We start from the raw sequence: 18809 nt of genomic DNA on the forward strand, positions 1-18809 counted from the left end.
TTTTTTTTTTTTTTTTTTTTTTTTTTTAAAGTCCCAGGAGGCTGGGCTGGTTGGGGGACGGGGCTGGGCAGTACAGCCACGGGGACTTCTCCTGAGGCTCCCCACACCCGGGGAGAGGAAGGCACAGCTGGAGGAGCTGCAGGAGAACCTGCAGCTGCTGGGCTGTGTCTACACCTCTCCCTGGCTGATCTGACTCTCCAAATAAGCGCTAAATCTCCGATTCTGGTTCAAACAAATCAAATGGGGACAGTGATTCGAATCACCAAATCAAATCACTGTCCTCCGAATCCGAATCAAATACTTCCCTATTTGTACAGGCCTAATGCTTAGAATGTGCAATAATCAAACTTTAGTTACCGAATTTTGAAAATTTGGATCATAGCGCCTAGCTGCCAAAGAGGCAAATCATTTTCATTTGGATAAATACTGGTCATCTGAACTAAAATCATGAATATATGTGAATGAAAGTTCTTCCACATATGTGAAGATAAATGTAAATCATTAAACACTTGGACAAGCAATAGGGAGTCCATGCTGCAATGAGATCCTGTCCCTACATTAAAAACATACTGATCCAGCTTAATTTATTGAATAATAATAAATTATAACAAAAAAGGTGGCCCAATTCTAGATCAGGATCATTTATGTCACCCTTTTTACAGAAATAGGGCAAAAGTCATTTGTCTGATTGGGCCAGATCCTGAGCTTGTATAAATGTTCATTAACTTCAACTGTGTTGTGTCACCTTACATAAATTGGAGATACGTGCCTCTGACTTTTCATTTTAATAGATTGTTATTTTATTATGTTTATGTTGAAGCATGTTTAGTTTTATAATGTCCACCACCAAAACATGGAAGAATATATTGTATTTAGGAATATTGCTTAAAAAAAATTATGCTAACATTGTATGAATGGTTAATTTTCCATGTCTACCAGTGGACACATCTAGTTTTATATCTTACTGGTTCCTACTCTAGGCTTCTTAAATCAAATTTTTATAATTTGCTTCAGTTTCATAGGAAGCATCGGTTCCATATCTTGTTTAATTTTAACAGGCCCAATGCTAATCTCTCTTCAATTAGTCTGAAAAACTCCTTAACCCAAGCTCTATTAAGTGTTTATCTCTTTTTCCAAATCAGGCAATTCATTTTTTTTCAAAAACAGCGGAGGACAAAATATGTTTCATTTTGTTTTCTGTAATTATTTTAGAAGCAACAGCATATTGCAAGGTATGATACTGAAGTCTGTTTCTCCTATCAGGTGCTGCAAGACATAATATTATTACAGTTTAACACACAATCTGTCATACATAATTGCTTACATGTTCTACTGTATCATTGCATACAGTTTCCATGGTACTCCGTCACATAGGACAGATTCCCATCAGCATCTAGTGCACAAGAAATAGTTTGATTTGTGAGCAATGAATAGCAAAACAATCTCAATATTGTTTAACCATGACGGTCTTTCCAGTACGTTTGCTTTATTTTCTTCCTGCTTATATAGGTCAACCTTACTTTGCATACTGAGTAAAAATTAATTTGTATCATGGGTATTTTTCATAGTGTTCGCAACTAAATAATTGAGAAGTAATTGCTGGTTTCAATGGCCTTTTGAGTTAGTGAGAACAGTACCCTGAGGAAAACTGAACTCAGTTATTCCCCCCCACCCCCGCAAAAAGGGGGGGGGGTATGCACAGGAGGAGAGCAAAAGTGCTCAAGTGTAATCAATTTTCTAGAAATTTTGATTTTTTTTTCCTGTGTCCTACTCTATTTCAACTGTTACTGCTGCTTGAATGTCATGTTGGAGGTCTTTGTGTTATATAAAAATAATACATCTGCTATTACTAGTATTATTACTTATTCTGAACAGCTTTCTGAAAAGTTACTAGTATCCATATTAATCACTAACCTTACATACAATCTAATCCTGTCAGCCACCCTCCCCAGCTAGGACTAGTTTAATTTAGTCAAAGTGTGTGCTATATATAGACATGTACACATTTTAATACAGAGTACCCCCAACTTAACATTTATCCAAAAGAATTTATGCTTAAATACAAGCTAAGTCCTCAATATAAATTGTAAATATCCGAACTCCTCAAGTAAAGACCATTTCTAAATATTTACGTATTCAATTCCTGTATGTCTTTCAACAAAATAATAAATGAAATACAATTTCAATGTGCCAGTATTGCCTTACTTTAGATTATGTACATATTCAAACTCATTAGTTCTATACTACTAGTTTACATAGCATAAGAAATATGCCAGTAAAAACAATGCAACAGATATATTGTACTATCAATGCATTTTGACTTTTTCAATAAAAATGAAACATTATTAAATTTAGACAAAAACTCTTAGGAAACAAATAGAATAATGGAATAATATCTGCACCACCAAACAGAAAAAGAAAAGTTTGGTCTTAGTTTTGACAAAATTACCAAATTAATTGTGTGTAAAAGACTAATTTGATGCTTGCCTATCCATTAACGTAGTCTGATATTATAATCAGGAAGCCTGTGCTCCTTCCCTTCTTCAGACATAAATAGTCTTGGTCAAAAATAGCTTCCTAGGGATACAGGCAAAAAAAAAGTATAGACAGTTTTTAACAGAGCAAACCATGTTGCATAATTTTGGCTTTTACGCAAGCAAAGGACAGGAATTGCCAAAGAGTGATCCATCTGAATGGCAGTCCATTTATCTCCAGCTAACTTATTTACCTGAATCCAAGGCAACTTCAAATTTAAGGTGACTTCCCCCCAATAATTAGATCCTATACATGTTATAAGTTTATGATTTTCCATGTACAGGATCAGATTATTGGAGGGTCACGTACATGTGTATGCCCCTGCTCCTCCATCTATTAAAGCAGGGAAAGTAGCAACAGGGGAGTAAAGCAGCCTGAACTTTGCCTTTTGCCCTTCCCCCTGCATCTTGATCCCTGCTGCCTTTCTCTCACCACCTGCCCCACCCCTGTAGTGCCTGCATCTCCTAGCACCTTCTTCTATCACTTGCCCCTCCTCTCCCTGATACCTGTGTCTCCTGCATCTTGCCCCCCTCTGCATCTGTCCCCTCCGCCCCTCTCCAACACTATACCTTCAGTTGTGGCTACACCTCAAGCCCCACTCCAGCAGGGCAGCAGCAGTTACAGGAGCAGAAGCTCTGGTCCTGTGGTTGGAGCCAGGGCAAGAACTGCTACCACTGCCAGGAGCCAGGTGGACTGGGGCCAGAGCCAGAGCCATGACTGAGGGCAAACAGGATGGAGGGTGTGGAAAGATAGAGGCAGGGAGCTGCCCCACGCTATACTTGAATTTAAGATGAGGGTCTCCCCCACAGGTTGAAAGGAGGGGAGAGGGAACCCTCATCTTGGATGCAAGTAAATATAGTAGGTCTTATAGCTGCCACTGCCAAACACTTCAAAGAAAGGTGCAAGACAGGCTAAGATGAGTTGATCCTATACACTGGAGAAGTTTCTTCTTCTTCTGGCCTCAAGATACCCTGCAGCAATGCATTCTTTGGGTTAGTTTCTAACTTACTTCTTTTAATCAACTTTTAAATTAATCACTTTTAATTTAATTCAATGTTTTCTTATTACCAGGGATTCAGGTTTTCTGTTTGCCACAGAAAAATGCAGTAAAACCTGGATTTTCTCATTTAAAGTAGAAAAACACAGATTTTCTCTTCCTAAGGAGAAAAACATAGGAAAGATTGGTTTCCCTTTGCAGGCTGGCACAGTTCCAGCCTGCAAGGGGCTGGGGGGAGAGGGGATCAGGCAGGAGGCACCATGTGCATGTGCAAGCGTAGACATGCAGGTGACAGCCAGGCAGCATGACAGCAGCTCCAGCAGCTCCCTGCAGGTAAGTCAGAGGGGTGGGAATTGCGGCCCCCATAGTGAAGGAGGGAGAGAATTGGACAGGGCTGGGACTGCTGCCTAGCCAAGGTGGTGCATGGGGCTTGGGGTCCAGGATGTGTGGCTACAGGGCTTGGGAGGGAAGCAGGATGGAGTCACAGGTGGCTCATCTGGAGGGCAGTGGGGGGTCTGGCTCCCTGCCACTGCATGCACTCTCAGGGTGAGGTGGGGGTATGTTTCCCCAAGATTTTTGCAAAGGGTGGGGGCAGATGCAGACTGGTGGCTGTGGACTTGGGGCTCCCTGCTCTGCTGCCTTCCCTTGGGGGCTTCAACAGCCCAGTAGGCAGGACCCAGCGTGGCAGGGCAGAACATGGTGGGGAGGCTTGGTGCCACTGTCGGGAGCCCTGCAACACCACCACAATGAGGCACCCATTGCCTGCCCAGCAGCAGAAGGGGTGGTGGTGCAGAGTTGCATCTTCCACTTCTGCTGGATGGGAAAGAGGCACCTTGCCATGGTGGCACCAGGCTCCCGGACATGGCACTAAGCTTCCCCCCACCATGACCTGCCCTGCTGTGCTGGGTCCTGCTTGCTGGGATATGGAGGCCCCATGGGGAGGGCAGCAGAGTAGACAGCACCGAGTCCATAGCCACCAGCTCACATCCAGCTTACCCCATGGGCTCCAGCTGTGCCACCTGTAGAAGAGGGGGAGTCAGGCTCTGTGCTCCACAGCACTGCAACAGCTGCCACCTCCCACTGTGGCAGCCATGTTCAGGCACTGCTGGGGGCTAAGGGGGCTGTGGATCTGGGTCCCTGGCCCCATAGCCCTGGCAGCCGGGGGCCCCTTCTGAGGGGGGTGGGGGGGATGTGAGGGGCACTGGCAGGGCTGTGGGGCTATGGCTTCAGAGTGAGGGACAATGCCATGGGCAGGGCACTGGCATATCAGGGCTGCTCAGTGCCACAAATGGGAGGGGGGTGAAGGGAAACAGTCGCATATATATAGTGGCATTTCATTTTAATAATGGAAAAATGTGGATGTTGGGTCTTTCAATCAGAGAATTCACAATTTTTAAACAGAGAAAACCAGGATACTTGCTTATCATAAAACAGAAGCACCTGGTATCCCTCATCCCCATACATCATTATTGTATACAATGTTAGAAATGCCTTTACGTATTCATATTATATATACACATGCACACATATATACACACACATACTCTATTCTATCCTATATTTTAATTTCATTTTTTATATATATGAAACATTAAACAATCAAATACTAATATATACATAAATATACAGCTATACACTCTAACATATGTTTCTGTTCAGTTATTATGGAAAGACTTTGCCAATATCCATCTTTCGCTCTGCTTCACTCAAATATTTCTGATTTACTGTTATGAAATCTGATAAGGAGAAAAAGTAATAGCAGCTTTTTATTCTTCAGTATTGAATGTGGCATGGTACTCAAGAGAAAAAAATTGTACAGTTTATAAAGGCAATACAATGAACCATGGCTGAGAAGAATTTTGTTGGCTAATTGAATTTGTGCGCTTTGTTTTGTTATTTTTAAGCGTGTTTTGTAAAGTTAATAAGCAATATAAAAACAACTTCCAATATATTTTGCATATGGTGTAAATTAAGGAATCTAAAAATATTTAATACAGACCAATTTCAAGAAAAGTACTACTATTTCTTAATGAAAATGTGAATTAATAAATTATAAGAGTTGCTCTAAATAAGAAAGGTAAAATATGAGTTGCTCACAATTGTTCATTTTTTTAAATTACAAAACTAGAAACAAAGAATATCTGCCTCAAACTCTATAATGACAAATAAGAAAGAAAAAGGTTTCCACAAATATAGAAGCTTAACAGAAATTCATCACCTTCCAAAACTAACCCCTTTAAACTAAAATGTACTGACATCAAGTAACTGTAAATATTATAAGTTAAAATTTTTAAGATCAATTCTTTTACATTCTCTTGCTTTAGTAATGATTTGTTTTAAGCTTCTAAGATTCTTCTTAAACCTAGCAACATGTTGTTCACACTTCAGTAGTTTCAAAATATGCTGATATATAAAAACTCAAATCTCACAGAAAGGAAACAACTTAACAATCAGTGTGACACTGATACCTCAAAGAAAAGCATTTTGCATTGTAAACCACAAGTTAGAAGGCTATCAGTGAAAATAAAGTATTTTTACATTCAAAATTTAAAATAAGTAATGTGAGCTTTTCATCAAAGCATGCTCTTTGCTTTCAGTTAAATGGTAGTGTACGTTCTGTTAATTAGGAAAGTAAATAACACAGTTTATTTACCTAGCTGAATCTGTGGGAGATAAAATCCACTACAATATCCTTTCATATTATGGGACCTGGCACATTACAGAATCTGGGTTTCATTTAACTAAACATCTTCAAAGATGTGCAATCAGAAACGCTGATCCTGAACGGAATTTTAAACCTCCCAATACAAGACTTCTCAATTTGTATTCTTTTGTCTGTTTCTCCACACAATCTTCAAGCACACAAATTTTCGAAGCCATGCCTCTTTCCAAGATGGAAAAGGAATGAAGACGTTCACTAAGCAAGTTTAGAGAGATCCCGACAGTTCTACACAAAGGCTTTAGGAAGACAGAGCAAATCTCTTGGATCATGGTGTGAAGGCTAGCTGGATATCTATCTGGCAGGCTTTAATAAGTCAGATTCCATTCAGAAAAAACAGAGTTTCAATTGCTAAATGCACTATTTAAACTTTGGGATCTAAAAACATATATAATAAATGAGAAAATAATTATTTTAAGATTTAAAATGGAACTCATATCTTTCCATATATTCTTTAATGACTACTGTGCTACACTTACAGGTCCAGGCATCTCTGATGTTTACTAGGTATAGCTGGGGATTAAAACTGAACCATTAAAAATCAAAGTTGTTAGCAGCTCCCTGATTCTAGAATCAGTTTGATGTGGCTGTGGCAGAGTGTACAACTGCAGAGGAAAAATGTATTACTGGAATGTATGCCAATTGTAACTTTTGGGATGCAGTAGGCAGACTCCTTCCCATTAACTCCATTGGAGAAGTGGGTATATGAGCCTCACGTGTGAATTCCATGCCAGCAAGACACTCAATCCACACTGGGAAACAACTGGTGTTACAAAACGGCAGGACTAAAAGGGAGAATCCTTAACCCGATCCTGCTATTTGACAGAATGTTAAATATTGTCAACAAAAATGTTCCACTAGGTCTCCTCATGGTTAAGTTTTGGTGAATTTATTTGCCTTTGGTCCAATTTTGCCTTGGCCAATTTATCCTATTTTGCTATGTACCTGTCCAGCCACCTACTTCCATCTTCCAGATCCTTCCTAACCTCAGATTTTGCCACCTCTCGCTTAATTCCTTTTCATTGCCCTCATTCCACCACTTCTCCTTTGAACCATGTTATTGGAGCAAGACGTACTTCTTTCTTTCTGTTCACTCCAGCTCCCCCTAATTCCATATTCAACATACAACAGAAACAAAAAGATGTTTCCATAAGTAATTAAGCCTATACTTGTGACTGTAACTCTTCTGCGAACATTTAATTTTACCCATGTGAGTAATTCCTTCACCTCTAAAGGCATTACTTGTGGGAGTAAAATCAAGCACCTACGTGTTTGCAAGACCCAGAGCTTGGACCGTAAGCTCTTCAGAACCGGGACCACACCTTTACAATGCTGTCTGGAGAGCTTTGGGTACAGACAGACATATGGGGTACATGGATAACAAATGATACTGATATAAGCTGTTGTAACCTCTGCAAGTTTCTGTAGCAAAACAAAGGTATCAAACCCATTGCCAACTTTAGCCCTGTTTCCTTCAGTGTTGAAGTTAGTGATTTAACTAACCTGAACCACTTACAGTAGCATGCAGTGAGATCTTAACAACTGATGTGTGCTCCCAAGAAGCAGCTCCCCCTCTCCTTTTAAAATAGCTAAAAAGTGTATTTGTCTACCATCAGCCCTTGGAAACTATTTGAAAAATGAACCATATTTGAAAAACTATAGGGTCTCAGTTGAAGCTTTGCAACAAGCCCAGAATAAGGAAAATAAATTTGTACTGCTCTAAGAACAGACCAGGAAGTAGGCTGTGATGTGGCTCAGATTCATGCCAAAGGAGGGACAAAGGAGGGATCTGCACAGGATGGTACAAATTGGGCACATCTACACATGCAATTAATGTGCCTGAATTTTCTGTGCATAAAATTCAAGCATGTGAAGCTGCAGTCCCACTCACATCTGAATGTGGGCCTGTTGAGAGCGTATGTGCTCCTGATGGGAGCAGTTCAGTCCATGGCTGCTCCTGCCCTGCTCTGTCTTCCTGCAGCAGCAAGAGGCATCTCCAGACCCTCCAGGGGGTTGGCAATGGGGGCTGGTCCCAATCTCCATGGGCAGGGAAGAGCTGTCCCGGCTGTGTGGCATCTGCCTACTAGCCACATGGAGATTGGGATGCATTCCAATTGCCACATGGCTGGGAGAGGTGGGAAGCACCTGCCTCCAACACATGGAAATCCAGACAAGCCACAGTTTCCATGTGGCTAGGACAGCTGTCCCTGCTACTGGGCAGTGCTTCCCACCACGTGGAAAATCGGCTTTCCCAACCATGTGGAGATCAGGACGGGTCCCAATCTGCATGTGGTGGGAATCAGCTGCCCGGCACCCAGGACAGTTCTCCCAGCCATGTGGAGATCAGGAACCATCCTGATCTCCATGTGGCTAGGAGGCAGCAACCTGCCCAGCTGGGACATCCTGCCTAGCCACCCACTCTGGTGCTCTGCTGCCTAGGGTGACTGGGAGCAATATGCTCCCAGTCAGCATCTACACATGTCCATTGGTGCCTTAGTTTAATGCACTGATTTCTAGTACCTGTATATACAGGTACTAGAAAACAGTAGATTAGAGTAATCTACTATGCAGTAATTGCTGTACACACGTATTCAGTGATGCTTTACTATGCATTAGATTAGTCTAATGTGCAGTAAAGAGTCTTGTGTAGACATACCCTCTGTGTCTATTCTATGCCATTTCAGCAGTACTAGACAGCACAGAAACAAGGCTTTGTTCATGTTCTGCTCCTGCGAGGTGAGGGGATAACTGGCCTTGAAGACGCTGGTCTCCTTTTTGCACTGCAGTCTATGACAGAGGTAGCCAGCACAAGGAATAAAGAAGTTATTTCAGACATTTTATTCCTCTGTACAGACAATTAGGATAAATAGCATACTTGTCCATAACTATTCAATTGAAAATACAAGGGTGAAGCTTCTCCTTTCAATTTAGCATATGAGAGTAGGAGAACATTCTTGCAAACAAAACAAGAATATGTACAAATGGAGACATTATAGGGCTGGCAACAAATACAATCACAGGCCTGGATTCGAACTTGCAAAATAGAAGTGAACCAGAAAAGGGGGCTGGGTACAAAACACACAGCATCCTGAGAGAAAGAAAACTATACCAACTATTAGCGTTTTGTACAAACCTTATACCACTTCACACATTTCATCACTTCAAGGAGGGTTTCCCCAGATATTGTTTTTTATGTATTACAAATACCGTGCTCAAGACTTGTAGAGGAATGGCATCTGAGATAGTATTTAAATATTATGCCATCCTTTGACTGATTCACAAATTCCTTCTTATTTTCAACATATCTTTAAAAAGGAAAGCAACAAATATTTTGATTTTTCCAAAGAAATTAAACAAAAAGTGGTTTGCAAAAATTTTTAAAAGCTAGATAATGTTATTCTCTCAGAAGCTGGTACAGAATATACATTTTGATAAAAATAACAACTTGAAACTACATTTGTTTATTTGAAGTAAGAGGAATTCACTGCTACTCAGCATCTTACTGAAAGGGCAGCATTAAAAAGACCTAGAACACTGAGTGAAAATAGATTAATTCTGGTGACTTGGACACATGTTCACATGCATTATAAAGAAAGAGTCCCATGCAACTTCATTGACCAAACCAGAAGACCTAGAATGGCCTAAAGTTTCTTCAGCTATGCACTTTTGCACAAAACCAACAGAATGTTGGCAGATCATTTTAACAGATCACATTACAAAATCCATTGTGCATGTGCAAAGTACATTTTTGAAACTCTTACTACGTTGCCAAATCATAACTGTTTCTTTTTCTTTCTCTCTCTCTTTTTTACTACAGAACTGAGAAGTACATCTGCAACCGCTGGACTTTCTCCCTGACAAATTCCAAGTTTTTGCCATCTACTAACTATGGGCGCATTTGAGTTGTTAAATGTATTTTTTAATGATGGGAAAAGTTTGGGTTTTTTAATCCTTTGCATAAAAAACTACATGCAAATCTGGCTGACACTCTTAAAAAATTCTCTTTGACTAGAAAAAAGAAGGCAAATTTCATTCAGAAAGGTAAAATGAATAATGGGAGGGGGAGACAATTTCCATTTTTCCAAAAATAGTAACAATTTTGTGCTTTTAACTGCCTATTACAAACAGTATTCTGTGCTCTGACTGTTATTTGCATAGTATAAAGGTAATTTTTCAAAGTGTACAGTTAGGCTAAATGCTGACTATCATCCCTGGTTTCTACTCAGTCTCTATTCAGGCAAAATTAAGTACACTAGTTTAAGTAAACAGAAAGCATATAACAGCTTCAGAAGTTGGCCCAGTGCAATGGCTACTACATGTCCCATAATTGCTTTAAACAAATTATTAGTATTATTGTAAATAAATAAAATAAACCATGACCATCTTAATTAAATATTCATTGTTTTGATTTTTCTTAGTGTATACTCTATTGGAATCTGTGCAAGAGGTACAATACAGACAGGATTTTTAAAAATCCTCAAAAAAAAAAAAAGGCAAACAAAAAACCGCCTCCAAAAACCCTTTCAACTTTCAAAATGTGCCCCATTGGGATCATAAAATCCATGTAATTACCTGCGGCAGGATCTGTAACTGCTTGACTGGTGACGCCAGATGGTGGTTCTTGAAGCTGGTATGTTGCATTTGTGGAGGGTGTCGTTGGGCTGGAGTTACTGCTTGTCATATAATGTGAAGGATACGGTGAACTGTTATAATACTGTGCATACTGACCCTGGCCAAAACTGGGATAAGATGGATATTCCTACCGGACAAAAAAGGCAACAGAGTGTTTTATCAAGCTTTTGCTACTTTTTAGTATACATTCCAAAATGTAAGTGCAAACACATGTCTGAGTTCCCCTGTCTTCTCTAGATGATTCATAGTAGAGGAGACAAACATGAAGTGGTAAAAGGAAACCTAAATATTACATACTTCAATTATATTGTCTTGAAAAAACAGAAGATTATTAGATAGATTGTTGCCACTGTACAAATAAACAAAAATATTCATGCAGTTCTTTTATGGAAAAAAAGGCAGAAATACATTTCAGTTAAATCTTAAAAACTTGAAATACTGCTATCTTGAAATACTATCTTCTTAGCAAAAGCTACTGAAAAATGTCAACATATAGTTTTTTTAAAGGTAACAGAGGGGAATCATTGCGTGACTTGTTTGCTTGAAATACAGTTTTGCCAAACTTTCATTTAATTATAATTACAAATTTACCTGCTGTGAACTATTAAATCCAGTTGAATTTGTAAGTGAATTATTTCCTGCATATATTCCTGATGATGTTGTAAAACTGCTACCTGAAATGGAATGAAAAATTATGTGAATTAAAACTGAAAATCATTCCCGTCATAAGATGATATAAGAACATGGCACATTTATAATATTTCCCATATGTCAAGCACTTTTGTTATCATCAATAGTGTAGTGTGTTAATACAGATAAAGTGATAATTCATTGCGTCTGTGCCCTATATTTTATTATGCAATTATGTAAAAGAAAAACTGGTCTCATGGAACATTCTCAGGAAAGAATATAGAGTTCTCAGGCTTGACTTTCTATAATGCCCATCATGCTCAAGATACAAGATCCCATGTATTTAATGATATGAAAATTTGACTTACTGTTTTTCCTTATATGTGCTAAACACTCAAAACATCCAATGAGGTCCTCAGGAAGACTGGGTCTTAGCAAATCTGAGAATCAGCCTATATGGGACCCTGAGTAGTGACATTTTTCACCATGTTTTACATTTACAAAGAAAAACTAAGCCCATGCTCTAAAGTAAGGGTATCTAATCATCTAGATCTGTGGGCTGGATGAGGGGCAAAAATCAGTTCATGGGCTGAACTGGGCCCACAGACTGGCCCCATGAGCCAGATCCAGCATGCAGAGACAGTCTGATACAGGTACCACATGCAGCACATCCTGTGTGCAGCACTCAGGGACAGTCCAATATGGCTCATAGGGCTGGAGCTGGGCTGAATGATGCATGCAGCCCCTAGCACCAGTGCAAGACATATGCTGCATGAGACATACAAGACCGGTCTGAAACCCACAGGCAGTACTGTGGGATGGATCATAGGGGTGTGCAGGCCAAATCTTTGACACCGCTCCTCTAAAGAGCCTACAAGCTTGTACAATTGTGAGAACCATTATGATTCTCTAATTGATAATAAACAGCCTTGGGCAGTACACTTATTTTTTTTAAGCAGGGGATACTGGCTATGACACTTACAGACACCACAAAATTGCATGGTTTATCAGCAGAGAGGCCAGACTGAATGACAGTGGAGACCAAACTACTCCCTCTCCACAGAATGGACAGATGGGTCTCTCTCTAATGTCTGATCGGAGGTGCAGAGCTTCCAAAAGGGCAGCAACCCCCTTCCAGCTGCCCTGCCATCATTGGTTATATACCCAGGAGCAACATAGCTATGAAGTGAGACATATGGATGCAGAGAGTGAAACTGGGGGAGCTGCAGAAAGCTTGTAAAGTGACAGAACTCTTGCAGTCGTACTGAGGCTGGGGGAGTGAGTGTGCAGGGATAGGCCATATTAACATGTATTGTTTGTTTACAGCCTCCCCTTCTTCGGTTCAGTTTTCAGTAATAACAATTAAAGATAAACTTCAGCCCAGGGAAGATGCCGAGGGCTAAGCAAAGGAGATAAGGTGAGAAATCAAAACAGATAAAAAGCACGGCGCATTTCTTTATTGCTCCCTGTCACGACTAAACAGAAGTCTCTAGATAAAGTGAGGTTAAGGCCACAGTGCCCTCAAGCTTGCGAGTATTTTTAGTGCAGTAGATTGAGCCACCTGTAATTCTGTGCCTTAAGTAGGAGAGAAACCGCACCAGGACAGCCAGGTTTTGATTAAAGAGACAGCGTAAAATAAAAATAGTTTTAAAGTTCTTCAAAGTTATTCCAGGCTTCAGAAATCCACACCTTTCACACATCCTAAAATTATATTAATTTAAAGAAATATGGTGTGCAGTGCTTAGTACATCCTTTAAGGCTCATACAGTTACTATTCCCTCCTTTTCTCTCTATTTTTAAAGCATGTCAGAAATAATGTAAGTCTTACAAATCCTGGGGTAAACATATATTAAAATAACTAAATTATGGAAGTAACTAAAATGTGTATGCCCCATAGCTGCCAAAGGCCTTGGGGGTGGGAGCGGCCGTGAGTGCAGGGTCTGTCCTACAGCATCATGTATGAAAGGAACATTTAAACTTGATGCAAGAGAAAGTAACCACAAAAAACATTTAGAGTCTCTCTTATACACCTCTGTAACTTGCCACTGTCACTGCTGGGACTGTGCAGTTGTTGATAGATGCTCATAATCCTGGGAGCTAAATCAGACTGCCTCAGCAGAAGAGGCTGTATCCAAATGTAGCAAAGCATACAAAGAAATGAAACTAATGAGAAAAAATAGCAGGGTTTAAATTTAATTTTAAATAGGCAGATGGACACTACTTTCTATGTTATCACCAGTGATAGAGCCAGTGCCCAGGGGTATAATATTTTCAAGAGATGAAGTCTTATAAATGCTTTTATTGCCATGAACGTCACAGTTAGAGAAAATATGTTAATATGGATCTGTTTGGTTTCTTAACATTTCCAGTGTTGCAGAAGTAATGCGTGTGCATTATAGGTATGTTACACAAACTATTCTAGAGCCTCTTACATTTCAAAAGTTCTGTTTGGGGGCTAGTGCATTATCTTTTCACAATATGCACTGACAGATAATTTACAAGAGCAAATGAAAAAAGTAATTACACCCCAGACAACTTATCACTAAAAAATAAAGAAAACCCTTCTCTCTTTCATCTTATGGTCAGCATTGGCTCCTACAGAGGAGGGGTGGGGGTCTCACAGACCGTAACAAACATGAAACAGGTTTCTCAGAAACTGCTGTGTGGGCCACCCAGGGCTACTAGCCTAGAGTTGTTTTAAAAATACATCAATTTTGCCACATTTTTAAATCAGTTGTGCCCTGGCAAAGAGCCTGTTGTTCCTGAATTAGCTGAACAAACACAAAAATATGAAACTATGAAATGCACAGGCTTACTGCACCAAGTTGCCCAACTATGTAAAGTTAAACGTGATAAAAGCTGTAAATTGCAGGTCAAAGGTCTCTTTTGCAGAGAACAAGGACCCACATTAAAGCTCGGAATCTCAGTCAGCGTACGAAGAATGCTGGAACCTGCTGGGACTAGTATGCAGCTCCCATGTGCAAAACTTTTTCTCCAGTACTTCTACAACAGGCAGGATGCTGTCCTCCCCTGTGTATTTTCTACAGAAGTCCATTTGCTTTCCTTGATCAGACTCTTTGCCATGGGCTATGTCTATCATCAGGGCACAATATATGTGGCAGAAGTTAGAGCAGCTCTCTGGGGAAAAGCCTATGAAGGCCAGATGGGCTATTTAAACCTAAGGTTTCTTATTTTTGCTTACACTGTTTAAAAATCCTTGGCAAACCCTCCCTGGTTGTCTTAGTAACTGCTTAGCCATCCAGCGCAATATTTTTAAACTGTATAATAATAACTGAATACCTTAACATTTACTTTTTATGGCTAAATTCCCAAATCCATTAGTTAGTATATTCTGAATCATAACAACCTGCAAAACTAAAGCAACAGCGGTGCTAACTGCAGGTTAATACCACTGAAGCTGAATGATGCATGAATGCAAACTACTTCTGAGCTCTTCTCATAACTGTGTGCAGAAAAGGAACATAGCTTTTAAAACTGAAAATAAGTAGGTTGCAAAGTATGGTTCTTTTTGCTGCCTTTTATTCCCTTATGTTCTTCCACCCTTCCCCTTCTCCTCCTCAGGTCCCCTCCTCTCTCTCTATTCCGAATGACCACTCCACACAACCCTGGCACCAATGCAGAAATTGTGGGCCTAACTCTGAAACCTTCCCTCATGTCAGTGGCCTTCTGGCACCCATGACACTGCTTATATTAATAATAGCTAAAGCATCATTACTCATAAAATAAAGGAGAGGGGAAGGGGTAGGAGAAAAACACAGAAATATAGAAATTAAAAAAAAATTAGAACCCCAAGAACCAAATATCATCTCTGTACAGACAAACGGCAATTTGCCTTATGACTTTTAGTCTGGCAGCTTTTCCCTTAGCTATTTTTCAGTTTCTAGTTATGCTGTAATGCTAGTAGTAGCAGAATGGCATAGTTTAACTGGCTGATATAGGATATCTAAGTTTTAGCGTGACAAGTCCCTCCTTGTGGGAAGTGAAGCACAGTGGGCTCCACACTATTTAAACTGAACGTAATCCCAAGGCATCTTTACATGTGTTCTAGGGTGAGGGGGAGGAGGGGTGTTTTAATTAGAGTAGCTGCAAGAGCCACTCTAAAGTTCTGCAACACCACATGTATTCAGCGTCCCAAGCTTGAAAATGGTGGCAAAGGCGCTTTAACTAAAACTCATTTGATGAGCTTTAGTTAAAGTGCCCCCACCACCATTTTGAAGTGGGTGGTGGGGGCACTTTGTATGCTGAATACATGTGACATGGAGGCTGCTGAAGTGTGCTAATTAGCATGCACTGGAGCAGATGTCTGGTATGTGTACTGGTGCCCATTATGGTGGTGGGCTGGAAGGGGTGCAAGCGCAACAACTGCTGAGTTATCTGCACCTCCCCTTTGTGCAGAGAGGGAAGCTAGAATGGTCTCAAAATCACCAACTTGCAGAGCTTGTTAGGGACCAGGGATGAGATGCATTATTTTGAGCTGGTGGCTTGAAAGCCACATAGAGGCAATGGAGCAGAGCAGCAGTTTTATTCCAATGTCCATGGAAAGGCTTCATTGTATAATGCACTCCCATGGGTAATAGGAAGGGGAACACATATCCACTCCTCTTCTGAAGGTCCTTTGCACAAGTGGAGAAGCTGAATTAAAGCCTAAGAAGAACAGTGTATACAATGAAGCCTTCGAATTTCCAGAGTTAAAACTAAGAAGGGGAAATAAGGATGTCTGCTTATTTTTAGGATCTATTAAGCCAGAATAAAAAAATTAAACCAGGGTAAGGTTGTTTTGAAATAAAAACCAGCCCAATTAAAAGCCACATGAGAAAGAAAATGGCAGGAAATATGGCACAGAAATAGTCCTGCAAAACATTAACTGCACAAAAGAACTGGCTAAAAAGATGTAGTTTTCCCTCCTGACCCTCCCATAACTCGATTAACATTTCATTTGTATGATCCTCTACATCTCCAGTTCAGTTTTCTTTGGGGATCCCAATGGGCTTCACTCCTGATGCCCTCCTCTTTTCCTTCTACACATGGGATCTGCAAAATTTTATTTGCAACCATGACTTAACTGTTGTCTATGCCACCGACTCGGATCTATGAGTCTCCTAGCTCTGACCCATCACCATCTATCCAAATCCAAAATTTCAGCATGTCTCATTGCCTGTGATTGTTTAGTACTCAGCCTAAGGTCAACATGGGCAAAAGAGCCCCTCATCTGGAAAAGCATTCTTTGCTCTCAGTCACTTGGGACAATACCATGATCTGTCCTATCAGTGAAGCTTATAACTCAGACACCATCTTTGTCTCAGCTTTTTTCTAAATCTTCCACACAGTTCTTCAATTTTGCTGCTGCTTCTTGCACAATGACTTTAGGATCTGATATTTCCTTTCTGCCCACACAATTTAAAATGTTGATTTTAATTTGAAGTCATATGATTTCCTCTTATGACTACTGCAATCAACTTTTTTGACCTTGATGAATCCCATATTGCCCCACTGATGTCCATTAAAAAGCTGCTGCAAAAATCTTATTCTTGGCCCAACACTATCATCATTATGTTCTCTCTCTCTCTGCATCTGTCCACTTTTTCCCCTTTTACTGAATCAAATACAAATAACTTTACTTTCAAGGCCCTTTATGGCCTAATTCCACACTGCATGTCATTTCTTACCTCTCATACTACTGTGATGCTAATTCCCACCTTTGTTCCACCGATGACGCCAACCTTCACCCTGACATCCTTCATTAAATCTTCTTTTTGTTGTTTATTTTATAAAACTTGAAAACCATTAGGCAGCTGCTATGTTGTGACCATTATTTATTACATTAACTAGCATCATCTCCTTGTTGCATTGTAACCTTCCAGTCCATTTCTCGTACCTTATCTTAGACTATAAGGCTCAGATTGTCTTTTGTCTCTAAGGTGACAAAAAATTCCAGCCACTTGCCACACATTTTCCTATCAAGGCTTGGGGGAACAATCTTACTCTATTTTTAATATGTCTATGACTCCCATTCCCTCAATGGGCCCAGTGTGCCCACAAAGAGTAACCCTATTCTCCCATGGGTACAGACAGCTCTCTCACAGTGGAAACAGGCAGCAGACGTCCCTGTGAACCTCCCTCCGGATGATCACATTCTGTCCAGGGACACAGCATTCTTCTCCTCTCAGTGGGGCAGATTTCAAGGGTTCTGTCATATCGATATCCAGCTTGATTCAAATTGCTAGGAGGGGAGGTGCACTGCTGGGATTCAGCTCACTCACAGGAGATACCTCACAATGTTGCAGTCTGTCAGGCACACTGACTTTAATGTAAAGTAAAAGGTGAGAGGACAAGGAGGAGCTAGTTGAGCTAGTTCCCAATATTTGCACAATTGCTTACTGGTTAAGACATTTACCCAGTAAGTGAAAGACCTGGGTTCATGTTTTCCTCTCCTGCCTCATTATCTTGATGGGGTATGAGCCCACAGCTTCTACTTCCCGGGACACTCCTCTCTGCCATACTGAAGCTATTCAGCACATACAGTTCAAGAGGTAAAAGAGGTCTCTCTCCCCCCTTGGGTCTGAGCAAAAGATTGGATCAATAAGCCCTAAAAGCTGCCAAACCTAAGTGAAGTCTCATCCTGTTAATCTAGTAATGATCATCTGCTCCAGGACATCTGACTGACTATCAGTTATATACATAATTTATAACAGACCCACAAAACTCATGCCGAAATTAAAAAAAAAGGTCTTATTTTTGGTTACCCGACTTGAGACTCTGTGACCAAACATGAGTGCTCATCAAAATCAGGCCCAAAAGTCTAAGTTGGACACCTGAGACTAGAGGCCATTTATGAAAACTTGTCTCTTAGAATGGTCAGATTCCATAAACACATTTGGCTGTTTAATAACAGAGAGATGATATGCATGAAAAAAATTGCTCTTCAAGTGATGTTTAAAATAAATGAGTGAATTTAGGGGGAAAAAAATTGATAAAAATAGTAAGCACTTATACCAGCAAAATACTCTACAGTTATTAACTAATGATCTCTGTCATCTCTAGTAGATTAAGTTTTTTTTAATCTGTCTTTTACAGATGAAGAAAGCAGTTTCAGTTCTCAGTTATATTTTTATACTTCATATGTTTATAATCATGGAAAGTTCCTAGTCTTAGAGCTTTCTCCAGCCTTAAAGCATATTACTTCACAATTTGTAACAATATTGTTATTTACAGATATTGTCTTAAGTGTAGCTCCACTAGAAAAAAAATCTAAATTAAAATGCTAATTATATAAAA

The 18809-nt window shown here is 40.1% G+C and overlaps 1 protein-coding gene across 9 annotated transcripts in view; it reads right to left on the reverse strand.

The window, feature by feature from the left end:
- The window catches only part of EYA1 (EYA transcriptional coactivator and phosphatase 1), a 339152-nt gene that overhangs the window by 85242 nt on the left and 235101 nt on the right, over positions 1–18809 (reverse strand). For all 9 annotated transcript variants that reach the window (XM_019527786.1, XM_019527792.1, XM_019527790.1 and 6 more), the window contains 2 exons: positions 11475–11557; positions 10824–11010 (listed from right to left, as the gene is read on the reverse strand). In XM_019527786.1, the coding sequence (XP_019383331.1) occupies positions 10824–11010; positions 11475–11557 (270 nt within the window). The remainder of the gene's footprint in view (positions 1–10823; positions 11011–11474; positions 11558–18809) is intronic.

Source organism: Gavialis gangeticus, unplaced genomic scaffold (genome assembly GCF_001723915.1).
Source record: "Gavialis gangeticus isolate Ggan-Ray unplaced genomic scaffold, GavGan_comp1, whole genome shotgun sequence".
NCBI lineage: Eukaryota > Metazoa > Chordata > Crocodylia > Gavialidae > Gavialis > Gavialis gangeticus.